This window comes from Oncorhynchus gorbuscha, unplaced genomic scaffold (assembly GCF_021184085.1).
Source record: "Oncorhynchus gorbuscha isolate QuinsamMale2020 ecotype Even-year unplaced genomic scaffold, OgorEven_v1.0 Un_scaffold_36:::fragment_2:::debris, whole genome shotgun sequence".
In the NCBI taxonomy this organism is placed as follows: domain Eukaryota; kingdom Metazoa; phylum Chordata; class Actinopteri; order Salmoniformes; family Salmonidae; genus Oncorhynchus; species Oncorhynchus gorbuscha.
This window is the reverse complement of record NW_025745213.1, coordinates 174,516-192,701: the sequence shown is the minus strand read 5'-3', so window position 1 is coordinate 192,701 and position 18,186 is coordinate 174,516. Positions and strand designations below refer to the sequence as shown.

At 45.1% G+C, this 18,186-nt stretch overlaps 1 protein-coding gene across 3 annotated transcripts in view; it reads left to right on the top strand.

Annotated features, from left to right (window-relative positions):
- The window catches only part of LOC124017967 (myosin light chain kinase family member 4-like), a 46,839-nt gene that overhangs the window by 15,267 nt on the left and 13,386 nt on the right, over positions 1-18,186 (top strand). For all 3 annotated transcript variants that reach the window (XM_046333212.1, XM_046333211.1, XM_046333210.1), the window contains exons 2-5: positions 2,459-2,555; positions 9,031-9,361; positions 9,515-9,657; positions 14,561-14,666. In XM_046333212.1, the coding sequence (XP_046189168.1) occupies positions 2,459-2,555; positions 9,031-9,361; positions 9,515-9,657; positions 14,561-14,666 (677 nt within the window). The remainder of the gene's footprint in view (positions 1-2,458; positions 2,556-9,030; positions 9,362-9,514; positions 9,658-14,560; positions 14,667-18,186) is intronic.

Here is an 18,186-nt window from a genome sequence, read left to right as displayed (position 1 = left end):
AAACGAATGAAACTAATAGAGCCTATCTGGTGACTAACACTAAGACAGGTACAATCACCCACGAAATACAACGCGCACTCAGGCTACCTAAATACGGTTCCCAATCCGAGACAACTAGAATCAGCTGACTCCAATTAGGAATCGCCTCAGGCAGCCAAGCCTAACTAGACACACCCCTAATAATACACACTCCCAATTAATACAAACCCTAATACGAAATACAACATATAAACCCATGTCACACCCTGGCCTACCCAAACATATAACAAAAACACAAGATACAATGACCAAGGCGTGACAGTTGGTAATAGAAGGTGCAAACAAACGTACCAATCTACAGATTTAGGATCTTCATTTGATCACCCTGTTGCAGGAGAACTTTCCTGCAATGCAGGACATTTAAACTTGTAGTGTATTTGAGGTTTAAAAGGGATTCTGAGGTTTGTCATTTCCATTTTGTAATTTCAGACTTGATTTTTACGAATGAAAAATGTATCGACCAATACAGTCGTGGCATCAAGTTTTGAGAATGACACAAATATTAATTTCCACAAAGTTTGCTGCTTCAGTGTCTTTAGATATTTTTGTCAAATGTTACTATGGAATACTGAAGTATGATTACAAGCAATTCATAAGTGTCAAAGGCTTTTATTGACAATTACATGAAGTTAATGCAAAGAGTCAATATTTGCAGTGTTGACCCTTCTTTTTCAAGACCTCTGCAATCTGCCCTGGCATGCTGTCAATTAACTTCTGGGCCACATCCTGACTGATGGCAGCCCATTCTTTCATAATTAATGCTTGGAGTTTGTCAGAATTTGTGGGCTTTTGTTTGTCCACCTGCCTCTTGAGGATTGACCACAAGTTCTCAATGGGATTAAGGTCTGGGGATTTTCCTGGCCATGGACCAAAAATGTAAATGTTTTGTTCCCCGAGCCACTTAGTTATCACTTTTGCCTTATGGCAAGGTGCTCCATCATGCTGGAAAAGACATTGTTCGTCAAATCAAATCAAAATCAAATTAAATTTTATTTGTCACATACACATGGTTAGCAGATGTTAATGCGAGTGTAGCGAAATGCTTGTGCTTCTAGTTCCGACAATGCAGTGATAACCAACAAGTAATCTAACTAACAATTCCAAAACTACTGTCTTATACACAGTGTAAGGGGATAAGGAACATGTACATAAGGATATATGAATGAGTGATGGTACAGAGCAGCATACAGTAGATGGTATCGAGTACAGTATATACATATGAGATGAGTGTGTAGACAAAGTAAACAAAGTGGCACCAAACTGTTCCTGGATGGTTGGGAGAAGTTGTTCTCTGAGGATGTGTTGGTACCATTCTTTATTCATGGCTGTGTTTTGGGGCAAAATTGTGAGTGAGCCCACTCCCTTGGCTGAGAAGCAACCCCACACATGGATGGTCTCAGGTTGCTTTACTGTTGGCATGACACAGGACTAATGTTTTTCCTGGAGAGAAGTGGCTTCTTTGCTGCCCTTCTTGACACCAGGCCATCCTCCAAAAATCTTTGCCTCACTGTGCGTGCAGATACACTCACACCCCACTGCTGCCATTCCTGAGCAAGATCTGTACTGGTGATGTCCCGATCCCGCAGCTGAATCAACTTTAGAAGACGTTCCTGCTGCTTGCTGGACTATCGTGTGCACCCTGAAGCCTTCTTCACAACAATTGAACCGCCTCACCTTAAAGTTCTTGATGATCCGATAAATGGTTGATTTAAGTGCATTCTTACTGGCAGCAATATCATTGCCTGTAAAGCCCTTTTTGTGCAAAGCAATGATGACGGCACATGTTTCCTTGCAGGTAACCATGATTGACAGAGGAAGAACAATGATTCCAAGCACCACCCTCCTTTTGAAGCTTCCAGTCTGTTATTCAAACTCAATCAGCATGACAGAGTGATCTCCAGCCTTGTCCTCGTCAACACTCACACCTGTGTTAACGAGAGAATCACTGACATGATGTCAGCTGGTCCTTTTGTGGCAGCGCTGAAATGCAGTGGAAATGGTTTTTGAGGATTCAGTTCATTTGTATGGCAGAGGGACTTAATTAATTGCAATTCATCTGATCACTCTTCATACCATTCTGGAGTATATGCAAACTGCCATCATACAAACTGAGGCAGCAGACTTTGTGAAAATTAATATTTGTGTCATTCTCAAAACTTTTTTCCACGACTGTAATGAAATTCCATCACTTAAAATCCACATAATAATGAACATTTCCTGTTGCGACAGGATTATTTTCCTGCTGTAGCAAACGGGCTCAAATGAAGATCCTACTTCTGTATTTCCCCTGTCTCTTCTCTTTCCATCGCTCCCTTCTCTTCACATTCACTGTCATATCATGCAAATGTAAGACCAGAGTGTTGTTGCCCAGGTTTCAATGAGCATTTAAAGTGTATGTCTCCTCCTCTCTCCCTGTCAGCTGAAGGACAATGGGATGAGGGATGGAAAGGACAAGGTCAAACTCAGCCTGAAAGGCCTGAAAGCCCAGAAGAAGAAGAAGCCTCCACATGCATCGGGTAACAGAGATAAATACACCATCTTCACCTCAACTTGTAACATAATAAAGCAGTCAAATAAATGTAACTAAAATAGAGCAGCAGTGCTTCTTTGGTAATAGATGTCTAATGAGGGGTGCTCTTTGGTAATAGATGTCTAATGAGGGGTGCTCTTTGGTAATAGATGTCTAATGAGGGGTGCTCTTTGGTAATAGATGTCTAATGAGGGGTGATCTTTGGTAATAGATGTCTAATGAGGGGTGATCTTTGGTAATAGATGTCTAATGAGGGGTGCTCTTTGGTAATAGATGTCTAATGAGGAGTGCTCTTTGGTAATAGATGTCTAATGAGGGGTGATCTTTGGTAATAGATGTCTAATGAGGGGTGATCTTTGGTAATAGATGTCTAATGAGGGGTGCTCTTTGGTAATAGATGTCTAATGAGGGGTGCTCTTTGGTAATAGATGTCTAATGATTGGTGCTCTTTGGTAATAGATGTGTAATGATTGGTGCTCTTTGGTAATAGATGTCTAATGAGGAGTGCTCTTTGGTAATAGATGTCTAATGAGGGGTGCTCTTTGGTAATAGATGTCTAATGAGGGGTGCTCTTTGGTAATAGATGTCTAATGATTGGTGCTCTTTGGTAATAGATGTCTAATGAGGGGTGCTCTTTGGTAATAGATGTCTAATGAGGAGTGCTCTTTGGTAATAGATGTCTAATGAGGGGTGCTCTTTGGTAGTAGATGTCTAATGAGGGGTGCTCTTAATGAGGGGTGCTCTTTGGTAATAGATGTCTAATGAGGGTTACTCTTTGGTAGTAGATGTCTAATGAGGGGTGCTCTTAATGAGGGGTGCTCTTTGGTAATAGATGTCTAATGAGGGGTGCTCTTTGGTAGTAGATGTCTAATGAGGGGTGCTCTTAATGAGGGGTGCTCTTTGGTAATAGATGTCTAATGAGGGGTGCTCTTTGGTAATAGATGTCTAATGAGGAGTGCTCTTTGGTAATAGATGTCTAATGAGGGGTGCTCTTTGGTAATAGATGTCTAATGAGGGGTGCTCTTTGGTAATAGATGTCTAATGAGGGGTGCTCTTTGGTAATAGATGTCTAATGAGGAGTGCTCTTTGGTAATAGATGTCTAATGAGGGGTGCTCTTTGGTAATAGATGTCTAATGAGGGGTGCCCTTTGGTAATAGATGTTTAATGAGGGGTGCCCTTTGGTAATAGATGTCTAATGAGGAGTGCTCTTTGGTAATAGATGTCTAATGAGGGTTGCTCTTTGGTAATAGAGGTCTAATGAGGCGTGCTCTTTGGTAATAGATGTGTAATGAGGAGTGCTCTTTGGTAATATATGTCTAATGAGGAGTGCTCTTTGGTAATAGATGTCTAATGAGGGGTGCTCTTTGGTAATAGATGTGTAATGATTGGTGCTCTTTGGTAATAGATGTCTAATGAGGGGTGATCTTTGGTAATAGATGTGTAATGAGGAGTGCTCTTTGGTAATAGATGTCTAATGAGGGGTGCTCTTTGGTAATAGATGTGTAATGAGGGTTACTCTTTGGTAGTAGATGTCTAATGTAGGGGTGCTCTTAATGAGGGGTGCTCTTTGGTAATAGATGTCTAATGAGGAGTGCTCTTTGGTAATAGATGTCTAATGAGGGGTGCCCTTTGGTAATAGATGTTTAATGAGGGGTGCCCTTTGGTAATAGATGTCTAGTGAGGAGTGCTCTTTGGTAATAGATGTCTAATGAGGGTTGCTCTTTGGTAATAGAGGTCTAATGAGGAGTGCTCTTTGGTAATAGATGTGTAATGAGGAGTGCTCTTTGGTAATAGATGTCTAATGAGGAGTGCTCTTTGGTAATAGATGTCTAATGAGGGTGCTCTTTGGTAATAGATGTGTAATGATTGGTGCTCTTTGGTAATAGATGTGTAATGATTGGTGCTCTTTGGTAATAGATGTCTAATGAGGGGTGCTCTTTGGTAATAGATGTCTAATGAGGGGTGCTCTTTGGTAATAGATGTGTAATGATTGGTGCTCTTTGGTAATAGATGTCTAATGAGGAGTGCTCTTTGGTAATAGATGTGTAATGATTGGTGCTCTTTGGTAATAGATGTCTAATGAGGGGTGCTCTTTGGTAATAGATGTCTAATGAGGGTGCCTTTGGTAATAGATGTCTAATGAGGAGTGCTCTTTGGTAATAGATGTCTAATGAGGGGTGCCTCTTTGGTAATAGATGTCTAATGAGGGGTGCTCTTTGGTAATAGATGTCTAATGAGGGGTGCTCTTTGGTAATAGATGTCTAATGAGGGGTGCTCTTTGGTAGTAGATGTAATGAGATGTCTAATGAGGGGTGCTCTTTGGTAATAGATGTGTAATGAGGGTTACTCTTTGGTAGTAGATGTCTAATGAGGGGTGCTCTTAATGAGGGGTGCTCTTTGGTAATAGATGTCTAATGAGGAGTGCTCTTTGGTAATAGATGTCTAATGAGGGGTGCTCTTTGGTAATAGATGTCTAATGAGGGGTGCCCTTTGGTAATAGATGTTTAATGAGGGGTGCCCTTTGGTAATAGATGTCTAATGAGGAGTGCTCTTTGGTAATAGATGTCTAATGAGGGGTGCTCTTTGGTAATAGATGTCTAATGAGGGGTGCTCTTTGGTAATAGATGTGTAATGAGGAGTGCTCTTTGGTAATAGATGTCTAATGAGGAGTGCTCTTTGGTAATAGATGTCTAATGAGGGGTGCTCTTTGGTAATAGATGTGTAATGATTGGTGCTCTTTGGTAATAGATGTCTAATGAGGGGTGCTCTTTGGTAATAGATGTGTAATGAGGAGTGCTCTTTGGTAATAGATGTCTAATGAGGGGTGCTCTTTGGTAATAGATGTCTAATGAGGGGTGCTCTTTGGTAATAGATGTCTAATGAGGGGTGCTCTTTGGTAATAGATGTCTAATGAGGGGTGCTCTTTGGTAATAGATGTGTAATGAGGGTTGCTCTTTGGTAATAGATGTCTAATGAGGGGTGCTCTTAATGAGGGGTGCTCTTTGGTAATAGATGTCTAATGAGGAGTGCTCTTTGGTAATAGATGTCTAATGAGGAGTGCTCTTTGGTAATAGATGTCTAATGAGGGGTGCTCTTTGGTAATAGATGTGTAATGATTGGTGCTCTTTGGTAATAGATGTGTAATGATTGGTGCTCTTTGGTAATAGATGTCTAATGAGGGGTGCTCTTTGGTAATAGATGTGTAATGATTGGTGCTCTTTGGTAATAGATGTCTAATGAGGGGTGCTCTTTGGTAATAGATGTGTAATGATTGGTGCTCTTTGGTAATAGATGTCTAATGAGGGGTGCTCTTTGGTAATAGAGGTCTAATGAGGAGTGCTCTTTGGTAATAGATGTCTAATGAGGGGTGCTCTTTGGTAATAGATGTCTAATGAGGGGTGCTCTTTGGTAATAGATGTCTAATGAGGGGTGCTCTTTGGTAATAGAGGTCTAATGAGGAGTGCTCTTTGGTAATAGATGTCTAATGAGGAGTGCTCTTTGGTAATAGATGTCTAATGAGGAGTGCTCTTTGGTAATAGATGTCTAATGAGGGTTGCTCTTTGGTAATAGAGGTCTAATGAGGGGTGCTCTTTGGTAATAGAGGTCTAATGAGGAGTGCTCTTTGGTAATAGATGTCTAATGAGGAGTGCTCTTTGGTAATAGATGTCTAATGAGGGGTGCTCTTTGGTAATAGATGTCTAATGAGGGGTGCTCTTTGGTAATATATGTCTAATGAGGAGTGCTCTTTGGTAATAGATGTCTAATGAGGGGTGCCCTTTGGTAATAGATGTGTAATGAGGGGTGCCCTTTGGTAATAGATGTCTAATGAGGGGTGCTCTTTGGTAATAGATGTGTAATGAGGGGTGCCCTTTGGTAATAGATGTGTAATGAGGGGTGCTCTTTGGTAATAGATGTTAATGAGGGTGCTCTTTGGTAATAGATGTCTAATGAGGGTGCTCTTTGGTAATAGATGTCTAATGAGGGGTGCTCTTTGGTAATAGATGTGTAATGAGGGGTGCTCTTTGGTAATAGATGTCTAATGAGGGGTGCTCTTTGGTAATAGATGTCTAATGAGGGGTGCCCTTTGGTAATAGATGTCTAATGAGGGGTGCTCTTTGGTAATAGATGTCTAATGAGGAGTGCTCTTTGGTAATAGATGTCTAATGAGGGGTGCTCTTTGGTAATAGATGTGTAATGAGGGGTGCTCTTTGGTAATAGATGTCTAATGAGGGGTGCTCTTTGGTAATAGATGTGTAATGAGGGGTGCTCTTTGGTAATAGATGTGTAATGATTGGTGCTCTTTGGTAATAGATGTGTAATGAGGGGTGCTCTTTGGTAATAGATGTGTAATGATTGGTGCTCTTTGGTAATAGATGTGTAATGATTGGTGCTCTTTGGTAATAGATGTGTAATGATTGGTGCTCTTTGGTAATAGATGTGTAATGATTGGTGCTCTTTGGTAATAGATGTGTAATGATTGGTGCTCTTTGGTAATAGATGTGTAATGATTGGTGCTCTTTGGTAATAGATGTCTAATGAGGGGTGCTCTTTGGTAATAGATGTGTAATGATTGGTGCTCTTTGGTAATAGATGTCTAATGAGGGGTGCTCTTTGGTAATAGATGTCTAATGAGGGGTGCTCTTTGGTAATAGATGTGTAATGATTGGTGCTCTTTGGTAATAGATGTCTAATGAGGGGTGCTCTTTGGTAATAGATGTGTAATGATTGGTGCTCTTTGGTAATAGATGTGTAATGATTGGTGCTCTTTGGTAATAGATGTGTAATGATTGGTGCTCTTTGGTAATAGATGTGTAATGATTGGTGCTCTTTGGTAATAGATGTGTAATGATTGGTGCTCTTTGGTAATAGATGTGTAATGATTGGTGCTCTTTGGTAATAGATGTCTAATGAGGGGTGCTCTTTGGTAATATATGTCTAATGAGGGGTGCTCTTAATGAGGGGTGCTCTTTGGTAATATATGTCTAATGAGGAGTGCTCTTTGGTAATAGATGTCTAATGAGGGGTGCTCTTAATGAGGGGTGCTCTTAATGAGGAGTGCTCTTTGGTAATAGATGTCTAATGAGGAGTGCTCTTTGGTAATAGATGTCTAATGAGGGGTGCTCTTTGGTAATAGATGTCTAATGAGGAGTGCTCTTTGGTAATAGATGTCTAATGAGGAGTGCTCTTTGGTAATAGATGTCTAATGAGGGGTGCTCTTTGGTAATAGATGTCTAATGAGGGGTGCTCTTTGGTAATATATGTCTAATGAGGGGTGCTCTTTGGTAATATATGTCTAATGAGGGGTGCTCTTTGGTAATAGATGTCTAATGAGGGGTGCTCTTTGGTAATAGATGTCTAATGAGGGGTGCTCTTTGGTAATATATGTCTAATGAGGGGTGCTCTTTGGTAATAGATGTCTAATGAGGGGTGCTCTTTGGTAATAGATGTCTAATGAGGGGTGCTCTTTGGTAATATATGTCTAATGAGGAGTGCTCTTTGGTAATATATGTCTAATGAGGGGTGCTCTTTGGTAATAGATGTCTAATGAGGGGTGCTCTTTGGTAATATATGTCTAATGAGGGGTGCTCTTTGGTAATAGATGTCTAATGAGGGGTGCTCTTTGGTAATAGATGTCTAATGAGGGGTGCTCTTTGGTAATAGATGTCTAATGAGGGGTGCTCTTTGGTAATATATGTCTAATGAGGAGTGCTCTTTGGTAATATATGTCTAATGAGGGGTGCTCTTTGGTAATATATGTCTAATGAGGGGTGCTCTTTGGTAATATATGTCTAATGAGGGGTGCTCTTTGGTAATAGATGTCTAATGAGGGGTGCTCTTTGGTAATAGATGTCTAATGAGGGGTGCTCTTTGGTAATATATGTCTAATGAGGGGTGCTCTTTGGTAATAGATGTCTAATGAGGGGTGCTCTTTGGTAATAGATGTCTAATGAGGAGTGCTCTTTGGTAATAGATGTCTAATGAGGGGTGCTCTTTGGTAATATATGTCTAATGAGGAGTGCTCTTTGGTAATAGATGTGTAATGATTGGTGCTCTTTGGTAATTGATGTGTAATGAGGAGTGCTCTTTGGTAATAGATGTCTAATGAGGGGTGCTCTTTGGTAATAGATGTGTAATGAGGGGTGCTCTTTGGTAATAGATGTGTAATGAGGAGTGCTCTTTGGTAATAGATGTGTAATGAGGAGTGCTCTTTGGTAATAGATGTCTAATGATGGGTGCTCTTTGGTAATAGATGTCTAATGAGGGGTGCTCTTTGGTAATAGATGTCTAATGAGGGGTGCTCTTTGGTAATAGATGTCTAATGAGGGGTGCTCTTTGGTAATATATATCTAATGAGGGTTGCTCTTTGAAGATAAGGATGAATACTCAAGGCAAATAAAGTTGTTGATTGGGTGAATCTACACCAAAACATTATTTTTTTTGCTCTGTTTGTCCCTCACAGACTCTGTAGAGACCCTTCTTCTAGACCAGGTGGAGAAGCTCAACAGGCAGAATGCTGAACTTTCCCATGGTAACGGGGTGGTTCTGGACATGCTCCGCACCCCCGTCGTCCAACCAGAGGACCTGGAGGATCTAGAGGGGGAGGAGGAGGAGAAGAGGAGAACCCCTGAACGGGAGGAAGAACAGAAGGCTAGGGAGGAAGAGGAGGGGGATATATTTGGTGAATCTGAGGAAGAGGAGGGTAGGGAGGAACAAGGTGGAGAGGAAGAGGTGGAGAAGAGAAGGGGAGGAGGGGAAGAAGAGTCATCATTGTCACCAGAACCTCTAGAAAGGTACCTTTTGAAATTCAACCCATCTTTTGACATTACTATGACTTTAAATTGCAACTTCTGTATACTGTACACTTACCAAAATAACTACTTGCTAATTACTTAACATAATTAATAGTTGATTTGATATTTGTTTGATGTTGGTTTGTTATGTAGCTCTGAAGAGTTAGGTGAAGTGGCCGCCAGCAGTAAAAACTGTGTCACAGAGGAGGACCCACTGAAAGATGGCCAATCAAAGGCAGAGAAGATGAAGGAGGAAGAAGAGGTGGATGATGGACAGCCAGAAGAGTACATCATTGGTGAGGTTCACCAAACACAGAAATGCAAACTTACAAAAGTTTGAAAACAAAACAGGAAGCTAATTTGGACTTCTGTTGCAATTGTGGCAACATTCCTAAAATAAAATATAGTGTTGACGTAACTTCTGTAAATGAAGTCTCTTGATGTCATGCAGGTGAAAGAGGACCCAAAAGCGACTTAACAGAAACAGAGTTTATTTAAGTCCAAAACGGGATAACAGAAATCCTCTAGACTTGTAGAGGGGAAACAACTGGAGAAGCGGCCACAGACTGCAGGTCGCTTCGGGTAGGCGCAGGCCGTAGTCGACAGAGACACCTGCTCACACGCAGCATCTGATGAAGGCAAAAAACACGACAGGACAGGGCGATACACAATCATAGCAAAAACACGACAGGACAGGGCGAAACGCAATCACAGCATGGTGAATACAATACAAGGAACCGACGGGACAGGAACGGAACACAAAGGAATAAATAGGGACTCTAATCAGGGGAAAGGATCGGGAACAGGTTGGGAAGACTAAATGATGATTAGGGGAATAGGAACAGCTGGGAGCAGGTGAACTTAGAGAGAAGAGAGAGCGAGAGAGTGAGAGAGGGAGGGGGAGAGAGAGGGCTAGAAGGAGGGAAAGAACCAAATAAGACCAGCAGAGGGTGAATAGCATGGGAAGCACAGGGACAAGACAAGATAATAAATGACAAACATGACAGTACCCCCCACTCACCGAGCGCCTCCTGGCGCTCTCGAGGAGGAACACTGGCGGCAACGGAGGAAATCATAGATCAAACGGTCCAGCACGTCCCGAGAAAGAACCCAACTCCTCTCCTCAGGATAACGAAAAACGATAAAAAGGGAAACTAGGGTACTACTCTAAAAAAAAAAAAAAAAAAATGAGAACTAGGGACAGACTGAGACACAGCAAGGGCAGGGACAAGAACAGGAGAGATGCGATGGCAGGGAACAGACTGAGACCCAGCAAGACCAGGAGCAGAAGCAGAAAAAAAATTACCAGACTTCTTCTTTGGTCTGAACACGCAGCCACGTAACGGCGCGTGTCACGCTCCTGAGTCGGCCACCAAAAGCGCTGGCGAATAGACGCAAGAGTGCCTCGAACACCGGGATGACCAGCTAATGGCAGAGTGAGCCCACTGAAGAACAGCCAGACGAGTGGAAACAGGAACGAAAAGGAGGTTACTAGGAGCGCGCGGCGACGCAGTGTGCGTGAGTGCTTGCTTAACCTGTCTTTCAATTCCCCAGACTGTCAACCCGACAACACGCCCATAAGGAAGAATCCCCTCGAGATCAGTAGAAGCCACAGAAGAACTAAACAGACGGGATAAGGCATCAGGCTTGGTGTTCTTTGCTACCCGGACGATAAGAAATCACAAACTGAAAGAAAAACAACGCCCAACGAGCTTGACGGGCATTAAGTCGTTTGGCAGAACGGATGTACTCAAGGTTCTTATGGTCTGTCCAAACGACAAAGGAACGGTCGCCCCTCCAACCACTGTCGCCATTCGCCTAATGAGCGGATGGGTGCAGTTCTTTACCCACATCATAGTTGCGCTCAGATGGCGACAGGCGATGAGAAAAATAAGCGCAAGGATGAACCTTATTCAGACTGGAAGCGCTGGGATAGAATGGCTCCCACGCCTACCTCTGAGGGGCCAACCTCGACAATAAATTGTCTAGTGACGTCAGGAGTAACGAGGATAGGAGCGGACGTAAAACGTTCTTTTAGAAGATCAAAAGCTCCTGGGCGGAACCGGACCATAAAACACGTCTTGACAGAATAAGAGCTGTGGGGGCAGCAACTTTGGAAATAGATGCCGATAGAAATGAAACCTAAAAGCGCTGCAACTCGACACGTTTGGAACGGGCCAATCACTGACAGCTTGGAATGAGCGGAATCCATCTGAATGCCTTCAGCGGAAATAAGAACCGAGAAAAGTAACGGAGGAGACATGAAAAGAGCACTTCTCAGCCTTTACGTAAGACAATGTCTAAAGGCGCTGTAGGGTGAACGTCTGAACATGAATCTCGAGTGACGGAGAAAAAATCAGGATATCGTCAAGATAGACAAAAACAAAAATGTTCAGCATGTCTCTCAGAACATCATTAACTAATGCCTGAAAAACAGCTGATTGGGTGACCTTTGGCAGAACCCGGTACTCAAAATGCCCTAACGGAGTGTTAACGCCGTTTTTCGTCCCCCTCTCTGATGCGCACGAGATGGTAAGCGTTAATGAAGGTCCAACTTAGTAAAGCACCTGGCTCCCTGCAGAATCTAGAGGCTGATGACATAAGGGGAGCGGATAACGATTCTTGGTTATGTCATTCAGATAATCACGCAGGGGGGTGATCCTTCTTCTTAACAAAAAGAATGCCGGAGAAGAAGAAGGCACTATGGTACCGGCGATCAAGAGACACAGACAAATGAGAGCCTTACGTTCGGGAGCCGACAGAGAGATAGTCTACCTCGAGGAGGCGTGGTCCCTGGAAGGAGATCAATACTACAATCATACGACCGGTGAGGAGGAAGGGAGTTGGCTCGGGACCGACTGAAGACCGTGCGCAGATCATGATATTCCTCCGGCACTCCTGTCAAATCGCCAGGTTCCTCCTGAGAAGTAGGGAGAGAAGAAACGGGAGGGATGGCAGACATTAAACACTTCACATGACAAGAAACGTTCCAGGATAGGATAGAATTACTAGACCAATTAATAGAAGGATTATGACATACTAGCCAGGGATGACCCAAAACAACAGGTGTAAACGGTGAACGGAAAATCAAAAAAAGAAATAGTCTCACTGTGGTTACCAGATACTGTGAGAGTTAAAGGTAGTGTCTCAAATTTGATACTGGGAAGATGACTACCATCTAAGGCAAACATGGGCGTAGGCTTGTCTAACGGTCTGAAAGGAATGTTATGTTTCCGAACCCATGCTTCGTCCATGAAACAACCCTCAGCCCCAGAGTCAATCAAGGCACTGCATGTAGCACCCGAACCGGTCCAGCGTAGATGGACCGACATAGTAGTACAAGATCTAGATGAAGAGGACTGAGTAGTAGCGCTCACCAGTAGCCCTCCGCTTACTGATGGGCTCTGGCCTCTTACTGGACATGAATTAACAAAATGTCCAGCAACTCCGCAATAGAGGCACAGGCGGTTGGTGATCCTCCGTTCCCTCTCCTTATTCGAGATGCGAATCCCTCCCAGCTGCATGGGCTCAGTCTCAAAGCCAGAGGAGGGAGATGGTTTGCGGAGCAGGGAAACACCGTTTGTGCGAGCTCTCTTCCAGAGCCCGGTGACGAAGATCTACCCGTCGTTCTATGCGGATGGCGAGAGCAATCAAAGAGTCCACATCTGAAGGAACCTCCCGGGAGAGAATCTCATCCTTAACCACTGCGTGGAGTCCCTCCAGAAAACATGCGAGCAGCGCCGGCTCGTTCCACTCACTAGAGGCAGCAAGAGTGCGAAACTCAATGGAATAATCCGTTATGGACCGTTCACCTTGGCATAAGGAAGCCAGGACCCTAGAAGCCTCCCCACCAAAAACTGAACGGTCAAAAACCCGAATCATCTCCTCTTTAAAGTTCTGGAATTTGTTAGAGCAATCAGCCCTTGCCTCCCAGATAGCTGTGCCCCATTCTCGAGCCCGGCCAGTAAGGAGTGAAATGACGTAAGCAACCCGAGCTCTCTCTCTAGAGTATGTGTTGGGTTGGGAGAGAGAACACAATCTCACACTGCGTGCACTCAGTGGGCTGCCCGGAGTAGCAAGGTGGGTTATTAACCCTAGGTTCTGGAGGCTCGGCAGGCCAGGAAGTAACAGGTGGCACGAGAAGACTCTGGAACTGTCCAGAGAGGTCGGAAACCTGAGCGGCCAGGTTCTCCACGGCATGGCGAGCAGCGGACAATTCCTGCTCGTGTCTGCCGAGCATGGCTCCATGGATCTCGACGGCAGTGTAACGAGCGTCTGAAGTCGCTGGGTCCATTCCTTGGTCGGTTCCTTCTGTCATGCAGGTGAAAGAGGACCTAAAAAGCGACTTAACAGAAACAGAGTTTATTTAAGTCCAAAACGGGATAACAGAAATCCTCTAGACTTGTAGAGGGGAAACAACTGGAGAAGCGGCCACAGACTGCAGGTCGCTTCGGGTAGGCGCAGGCCGTAGTCGACAGAGACACCTGCTCACACGCAGCATCTGATGAAGGCAAAAAACACGACAGGACAGGGCGATACACAATCATAGCAAAAACACGACAGGACAGGGCGAAACGCAATCACAGCATGGTGAATACAATACAAGGAACCGACGGGACAGGAACGGAACACAAAGGAATAAATAGGGACTCTAATCAGGGGAAAGGATCGGGAACAGGTTGGGAAGACTAAATGATGATTAGGGGAATAGGAACAGCTGGGAGCAGGAAAAGTTTGAAAACAAAAGCGAGAGAGAGAGGGAGGGGGAGAGAGAGGGCTAGAAGGAGGGAAAGAACCAAATAAGACCAGCAGAGGGAAACGAATAGCATGGGAAGCACAGGGACAAGACAAGATAATAAATGACAAACATGACACTTGATATTATCCTGGGTTGGCAAGCAGGCTGAAAAACTGTCAGAAACCCTAACGACTACTCTGTCTTCCTAGTCAGTCACTCACCACACAGACCACATTACTTAACCACACCTTGCATGTTTAAAAGTTACAAACATGTCACAGCTGGCAAATTGGATAATGAAATGCTGGCATGAGACCGTATGAGCCGTTTGGTTACCAAGACAGAACAGACACTAATCTCCTGTATGCTCCCTATCCACTCTGTCACCTCACTCTATTTCCCTTATCTCCCTCCCTCTCCTTTTCCCCAACTCCCTCCTTCCTCTCTCTTCATCATCTCAGACTTTACCCCTCCGCCAGCAGCCCCCTTTGACCACCGCATTGTGACTCCAAAACCTCACCAGATTGCTACCTTCTACGCCATTAACAGAGACGAGGTCCTAGGAGGGTGAGTCAGGAGAGAGAGAGAGAGAGAAAGAGAGAGAGAGAGAGAGAGAGAGAGAGAGAGAGAGAGAGAGAGAGAGAGAGAGAGAGATGGTCAATAATGGAGAGATACAACAAGGAATGGGAAGCCCAGGTAGGGGATTCAGAATACACTCACAGTTCAATTAGACCCTCAAACACTCACTACACTAAAACCCCCACCCTCAGCTCTCATAACACCATAGTCAGGCAGTTTATTTTTACTCCACAGTATGTGAAACTCACACACACACACACACACACACACACACACACACACACACACACACACACACACACACACACACACACACACACACACACACACACACACACACACACACACACACACACACACACACACACACACACACACACACACACACACACACACACACACACACACACACACACACACACAAACACACACACACACATTTGATATAATTTAATTGAATACACCAATCACATTTCCAAAAAAAGGATCCAAATAGTTCAAAGGTCCCTGTATGCATGGCACTCAAGGGTACAGGAAGCACCTCCTTCTCCTGTATGCGTGGCACTCAAGGGTACAGGAAGCACCTCCTTCTCCTGTATGCATGGCACTCAAGGGTACAGGAAGCACCTCCTTCTCCAGGACTCAAGGGTACAGAAAGCACCTCCTTCTCCTGTATGCGTGGCACTCAAGGGTACAGAAAGCACCTCCTTCTCCTGTATGCGTGGCACTCAAGGGTACAGGAAGCACCTCCTTCTCCTGTATGCATGGCACTCAAGGGTGGCACAGGGGAAAGCACCTCCTTCTCCTGTATGCATGGCACTCAAGGGTACAGAAAGCACATGGCACTCAAGGGTACAGAAAGCACCTCCTTCTCCTGTATGCATGGCACTCAAGGGTACAGAAAGCACCTCCTTCTCCTGTATGCATGGCACTCAAGGGTACAGAAAGCACCTCCTTCTCCTGTATGCATGGCACTCAAGGGTACAGAAAGCACCTCCTTCTCCTGTATGCATGGCACTCAAGGGTACAGAAAGCACCTCCTTCTCCTGTATGCATGGCACTCAAGGGTACAGAAAGCACCTCCTTCTCCTGTATGCATGGCACTCAAGGGTACAGGAAGCACCTCCTTCTCCTGTATGCATGGCACTCAAGGGTACAGGAAGCACCTCCTTCTCCTGTATGCATGGCACTCTCAAGCACCTCCTTCTCCTGGTGGCACAGAAAGCACCTCCTTCTCCTGTATGCATGGCACTCAAGGGTACAGAAAGCACCTCCTTCTCCTGTATGCATGGCACTCAAGGGTACAGAAAGCACCTCCTTCTCCTGTATGCAAGCAAGGGTACAGAAAGCACCTCCTTCTCCTGTATGCATGGCACTCAAGGGTACACCTCCTTCTCCTGTATGCAAGCACCTCCTTCTCCTGTATGCATGGCACTCAAGGGTACAGAAAGCACCTCCTTCTCCTTATGCATGGCACCAAGGGTACAGAAAGCACCTGTATGCATGGCACTCAAGGGTACAGAAAGCACCTCCTTCTCCTGTATGCATGGCACTCAAGGGTACAGAAAGCACCTCCTTCTCCTGTATGCATGGCACTCAAGGGTACAGAAAGCACCTCCTTCTCCTGTATGCATGGCACTCAAGGGTACAGAAAGCACCTCCTTCTCCTGTATGCATGGCACTCAGGGTACAGAAAGCACCTCCTTCTCCTGTATGCATGGCACTCAAGGGTACAGAAAGCACCTCCTTCTCCTGTATGCATGGCACTCAAGGGTATGCATGGCACTCAGAAAGCACCTCCTTCTCCTGTATGCATGGCACTCAAGGGTACAGAAAGCACCTCCTTCTCCTGTATGCATGGCACTCAAGGGTACAGAAAGCACCTCCTTCTCCTGTATGCATGGCACTCAAGGGTACAGGAAGCACCTCCTTCTCCTGTATGCATGGCACTCAAGGGTACAGGAAGCACCTCCTTCTCCTGTATGCATGGCACTCAAGGGTACAGGAAGCACCTCCTTCTCCTGTATGCATGGCACTCAAGGGTACAGAAAGCAATGCATGGCCTCCTTCTCCTGTATGCATGGCACTCAAGGGTACAGGAAGCACCTCCTTCTCCTGTATGCATGGCACTCAAGGGTACAGAAAGCACCTCCTTCTCCTGTATGCATGGCACTCAAGGGTACAGTACAGAAAGCACCTCCTTCTCCTGTATGCATGGCACTCAAGTATGCATGGCACTCAAGGGTACAGAAAGCACCTCCTTCTCCATGCATGGCACTCAAGCACCTCCTTCTCCTGTATGCATGGCACTCAAGGGTACAGAAAGCACCTCCTTCTCCTGTATGCATGGCACTCAAGGGTACAGAAAGCACCTCCTTCTGCATGGCACTCAAGGGTACAGAAAGCACCTCCTTCTCCTGTATGCATGGCACTCAAGGGTACAGAAAGCACCTCCTTCTCCTGTATGCATGGCACTCAAGGGTACAGAAAGCACCTCCTTCTCCTGTATGCATGGCACTCAAGGGTACAGAAAGCACCTCCTTCTCCTGTATGCATGGCACTCAAGGGTACAGAAAGCACCTCCTTCTCCTGTATGCATGGCACTCAAGGGTACAGAAAGCACCTCCTTCTCCTGTATGCATGGCACTCAAGGGCAGAAAGCACCTCCTTCTCCTGTATGCATGGCACTCAAGGGTACAGAAAGCACCTCCTTCTCCTGTATGCATGGCACTCAAGGGTAGGGAAAGCACCTCCTTCTCCTGTATGCATGGCACTCAAGGGTACAGAAAGCACCTCCTTCTCCTGTATGCATGGCACTCAATACAGAAAGCACCTCCTTCTCCTGTATGCATGGCACTCAAGGGTACAGAAAGCACCTCCTTCTCCTGTATGCATGGCACTCAAGGGTACAGAAAGCACCTCCTTCTCCTGTATGCATGGCACTCAAGGGTACAGAAAGCACCTCCTTCTCCTGTATGCATGGCACTCAAGGGTACAGAAAGCACCTCCTTCTCCTGTATGCATGGCACTCAAGGGTACAGAAAGCACCTCCTTCTCCTGTATGCATGGCACTCAAGGGTACAGAAAGCACCTCCTTCTCCTGTATGCATGGCACTCAAGGGTACAGAAAGCACCTCCTTCTCCTGTATGCATGGCACTCAAGGGTACAGAAAGCACCTCCTTCTCCTGTATGCATGGCACTCAAGGGTACAGAAAGCACCTCCTTCTCCTGTATGCATGGCACTCAAGGGTACAGAAAGCACCTCCTTCTCCTGTATGCATGGCACTCAAGGGTACAGAAAGCACCTCCTTCTCCTGTATGCATGGCACTCAAGGGTACAGAAAGCACCTCCTTCTCCTGTATGCATGGCCTCAAGGGTACAGAAAGCACCTCCTTCTCCTGTATGCATGGCACTCAAGGGTGCACCTCCTTCTCCTGTATGCATGGCACTCAAGGGTACAGAAAGCACCTCCTTCTCCTGTATGCATGGCACTCAAGGGTACAGAA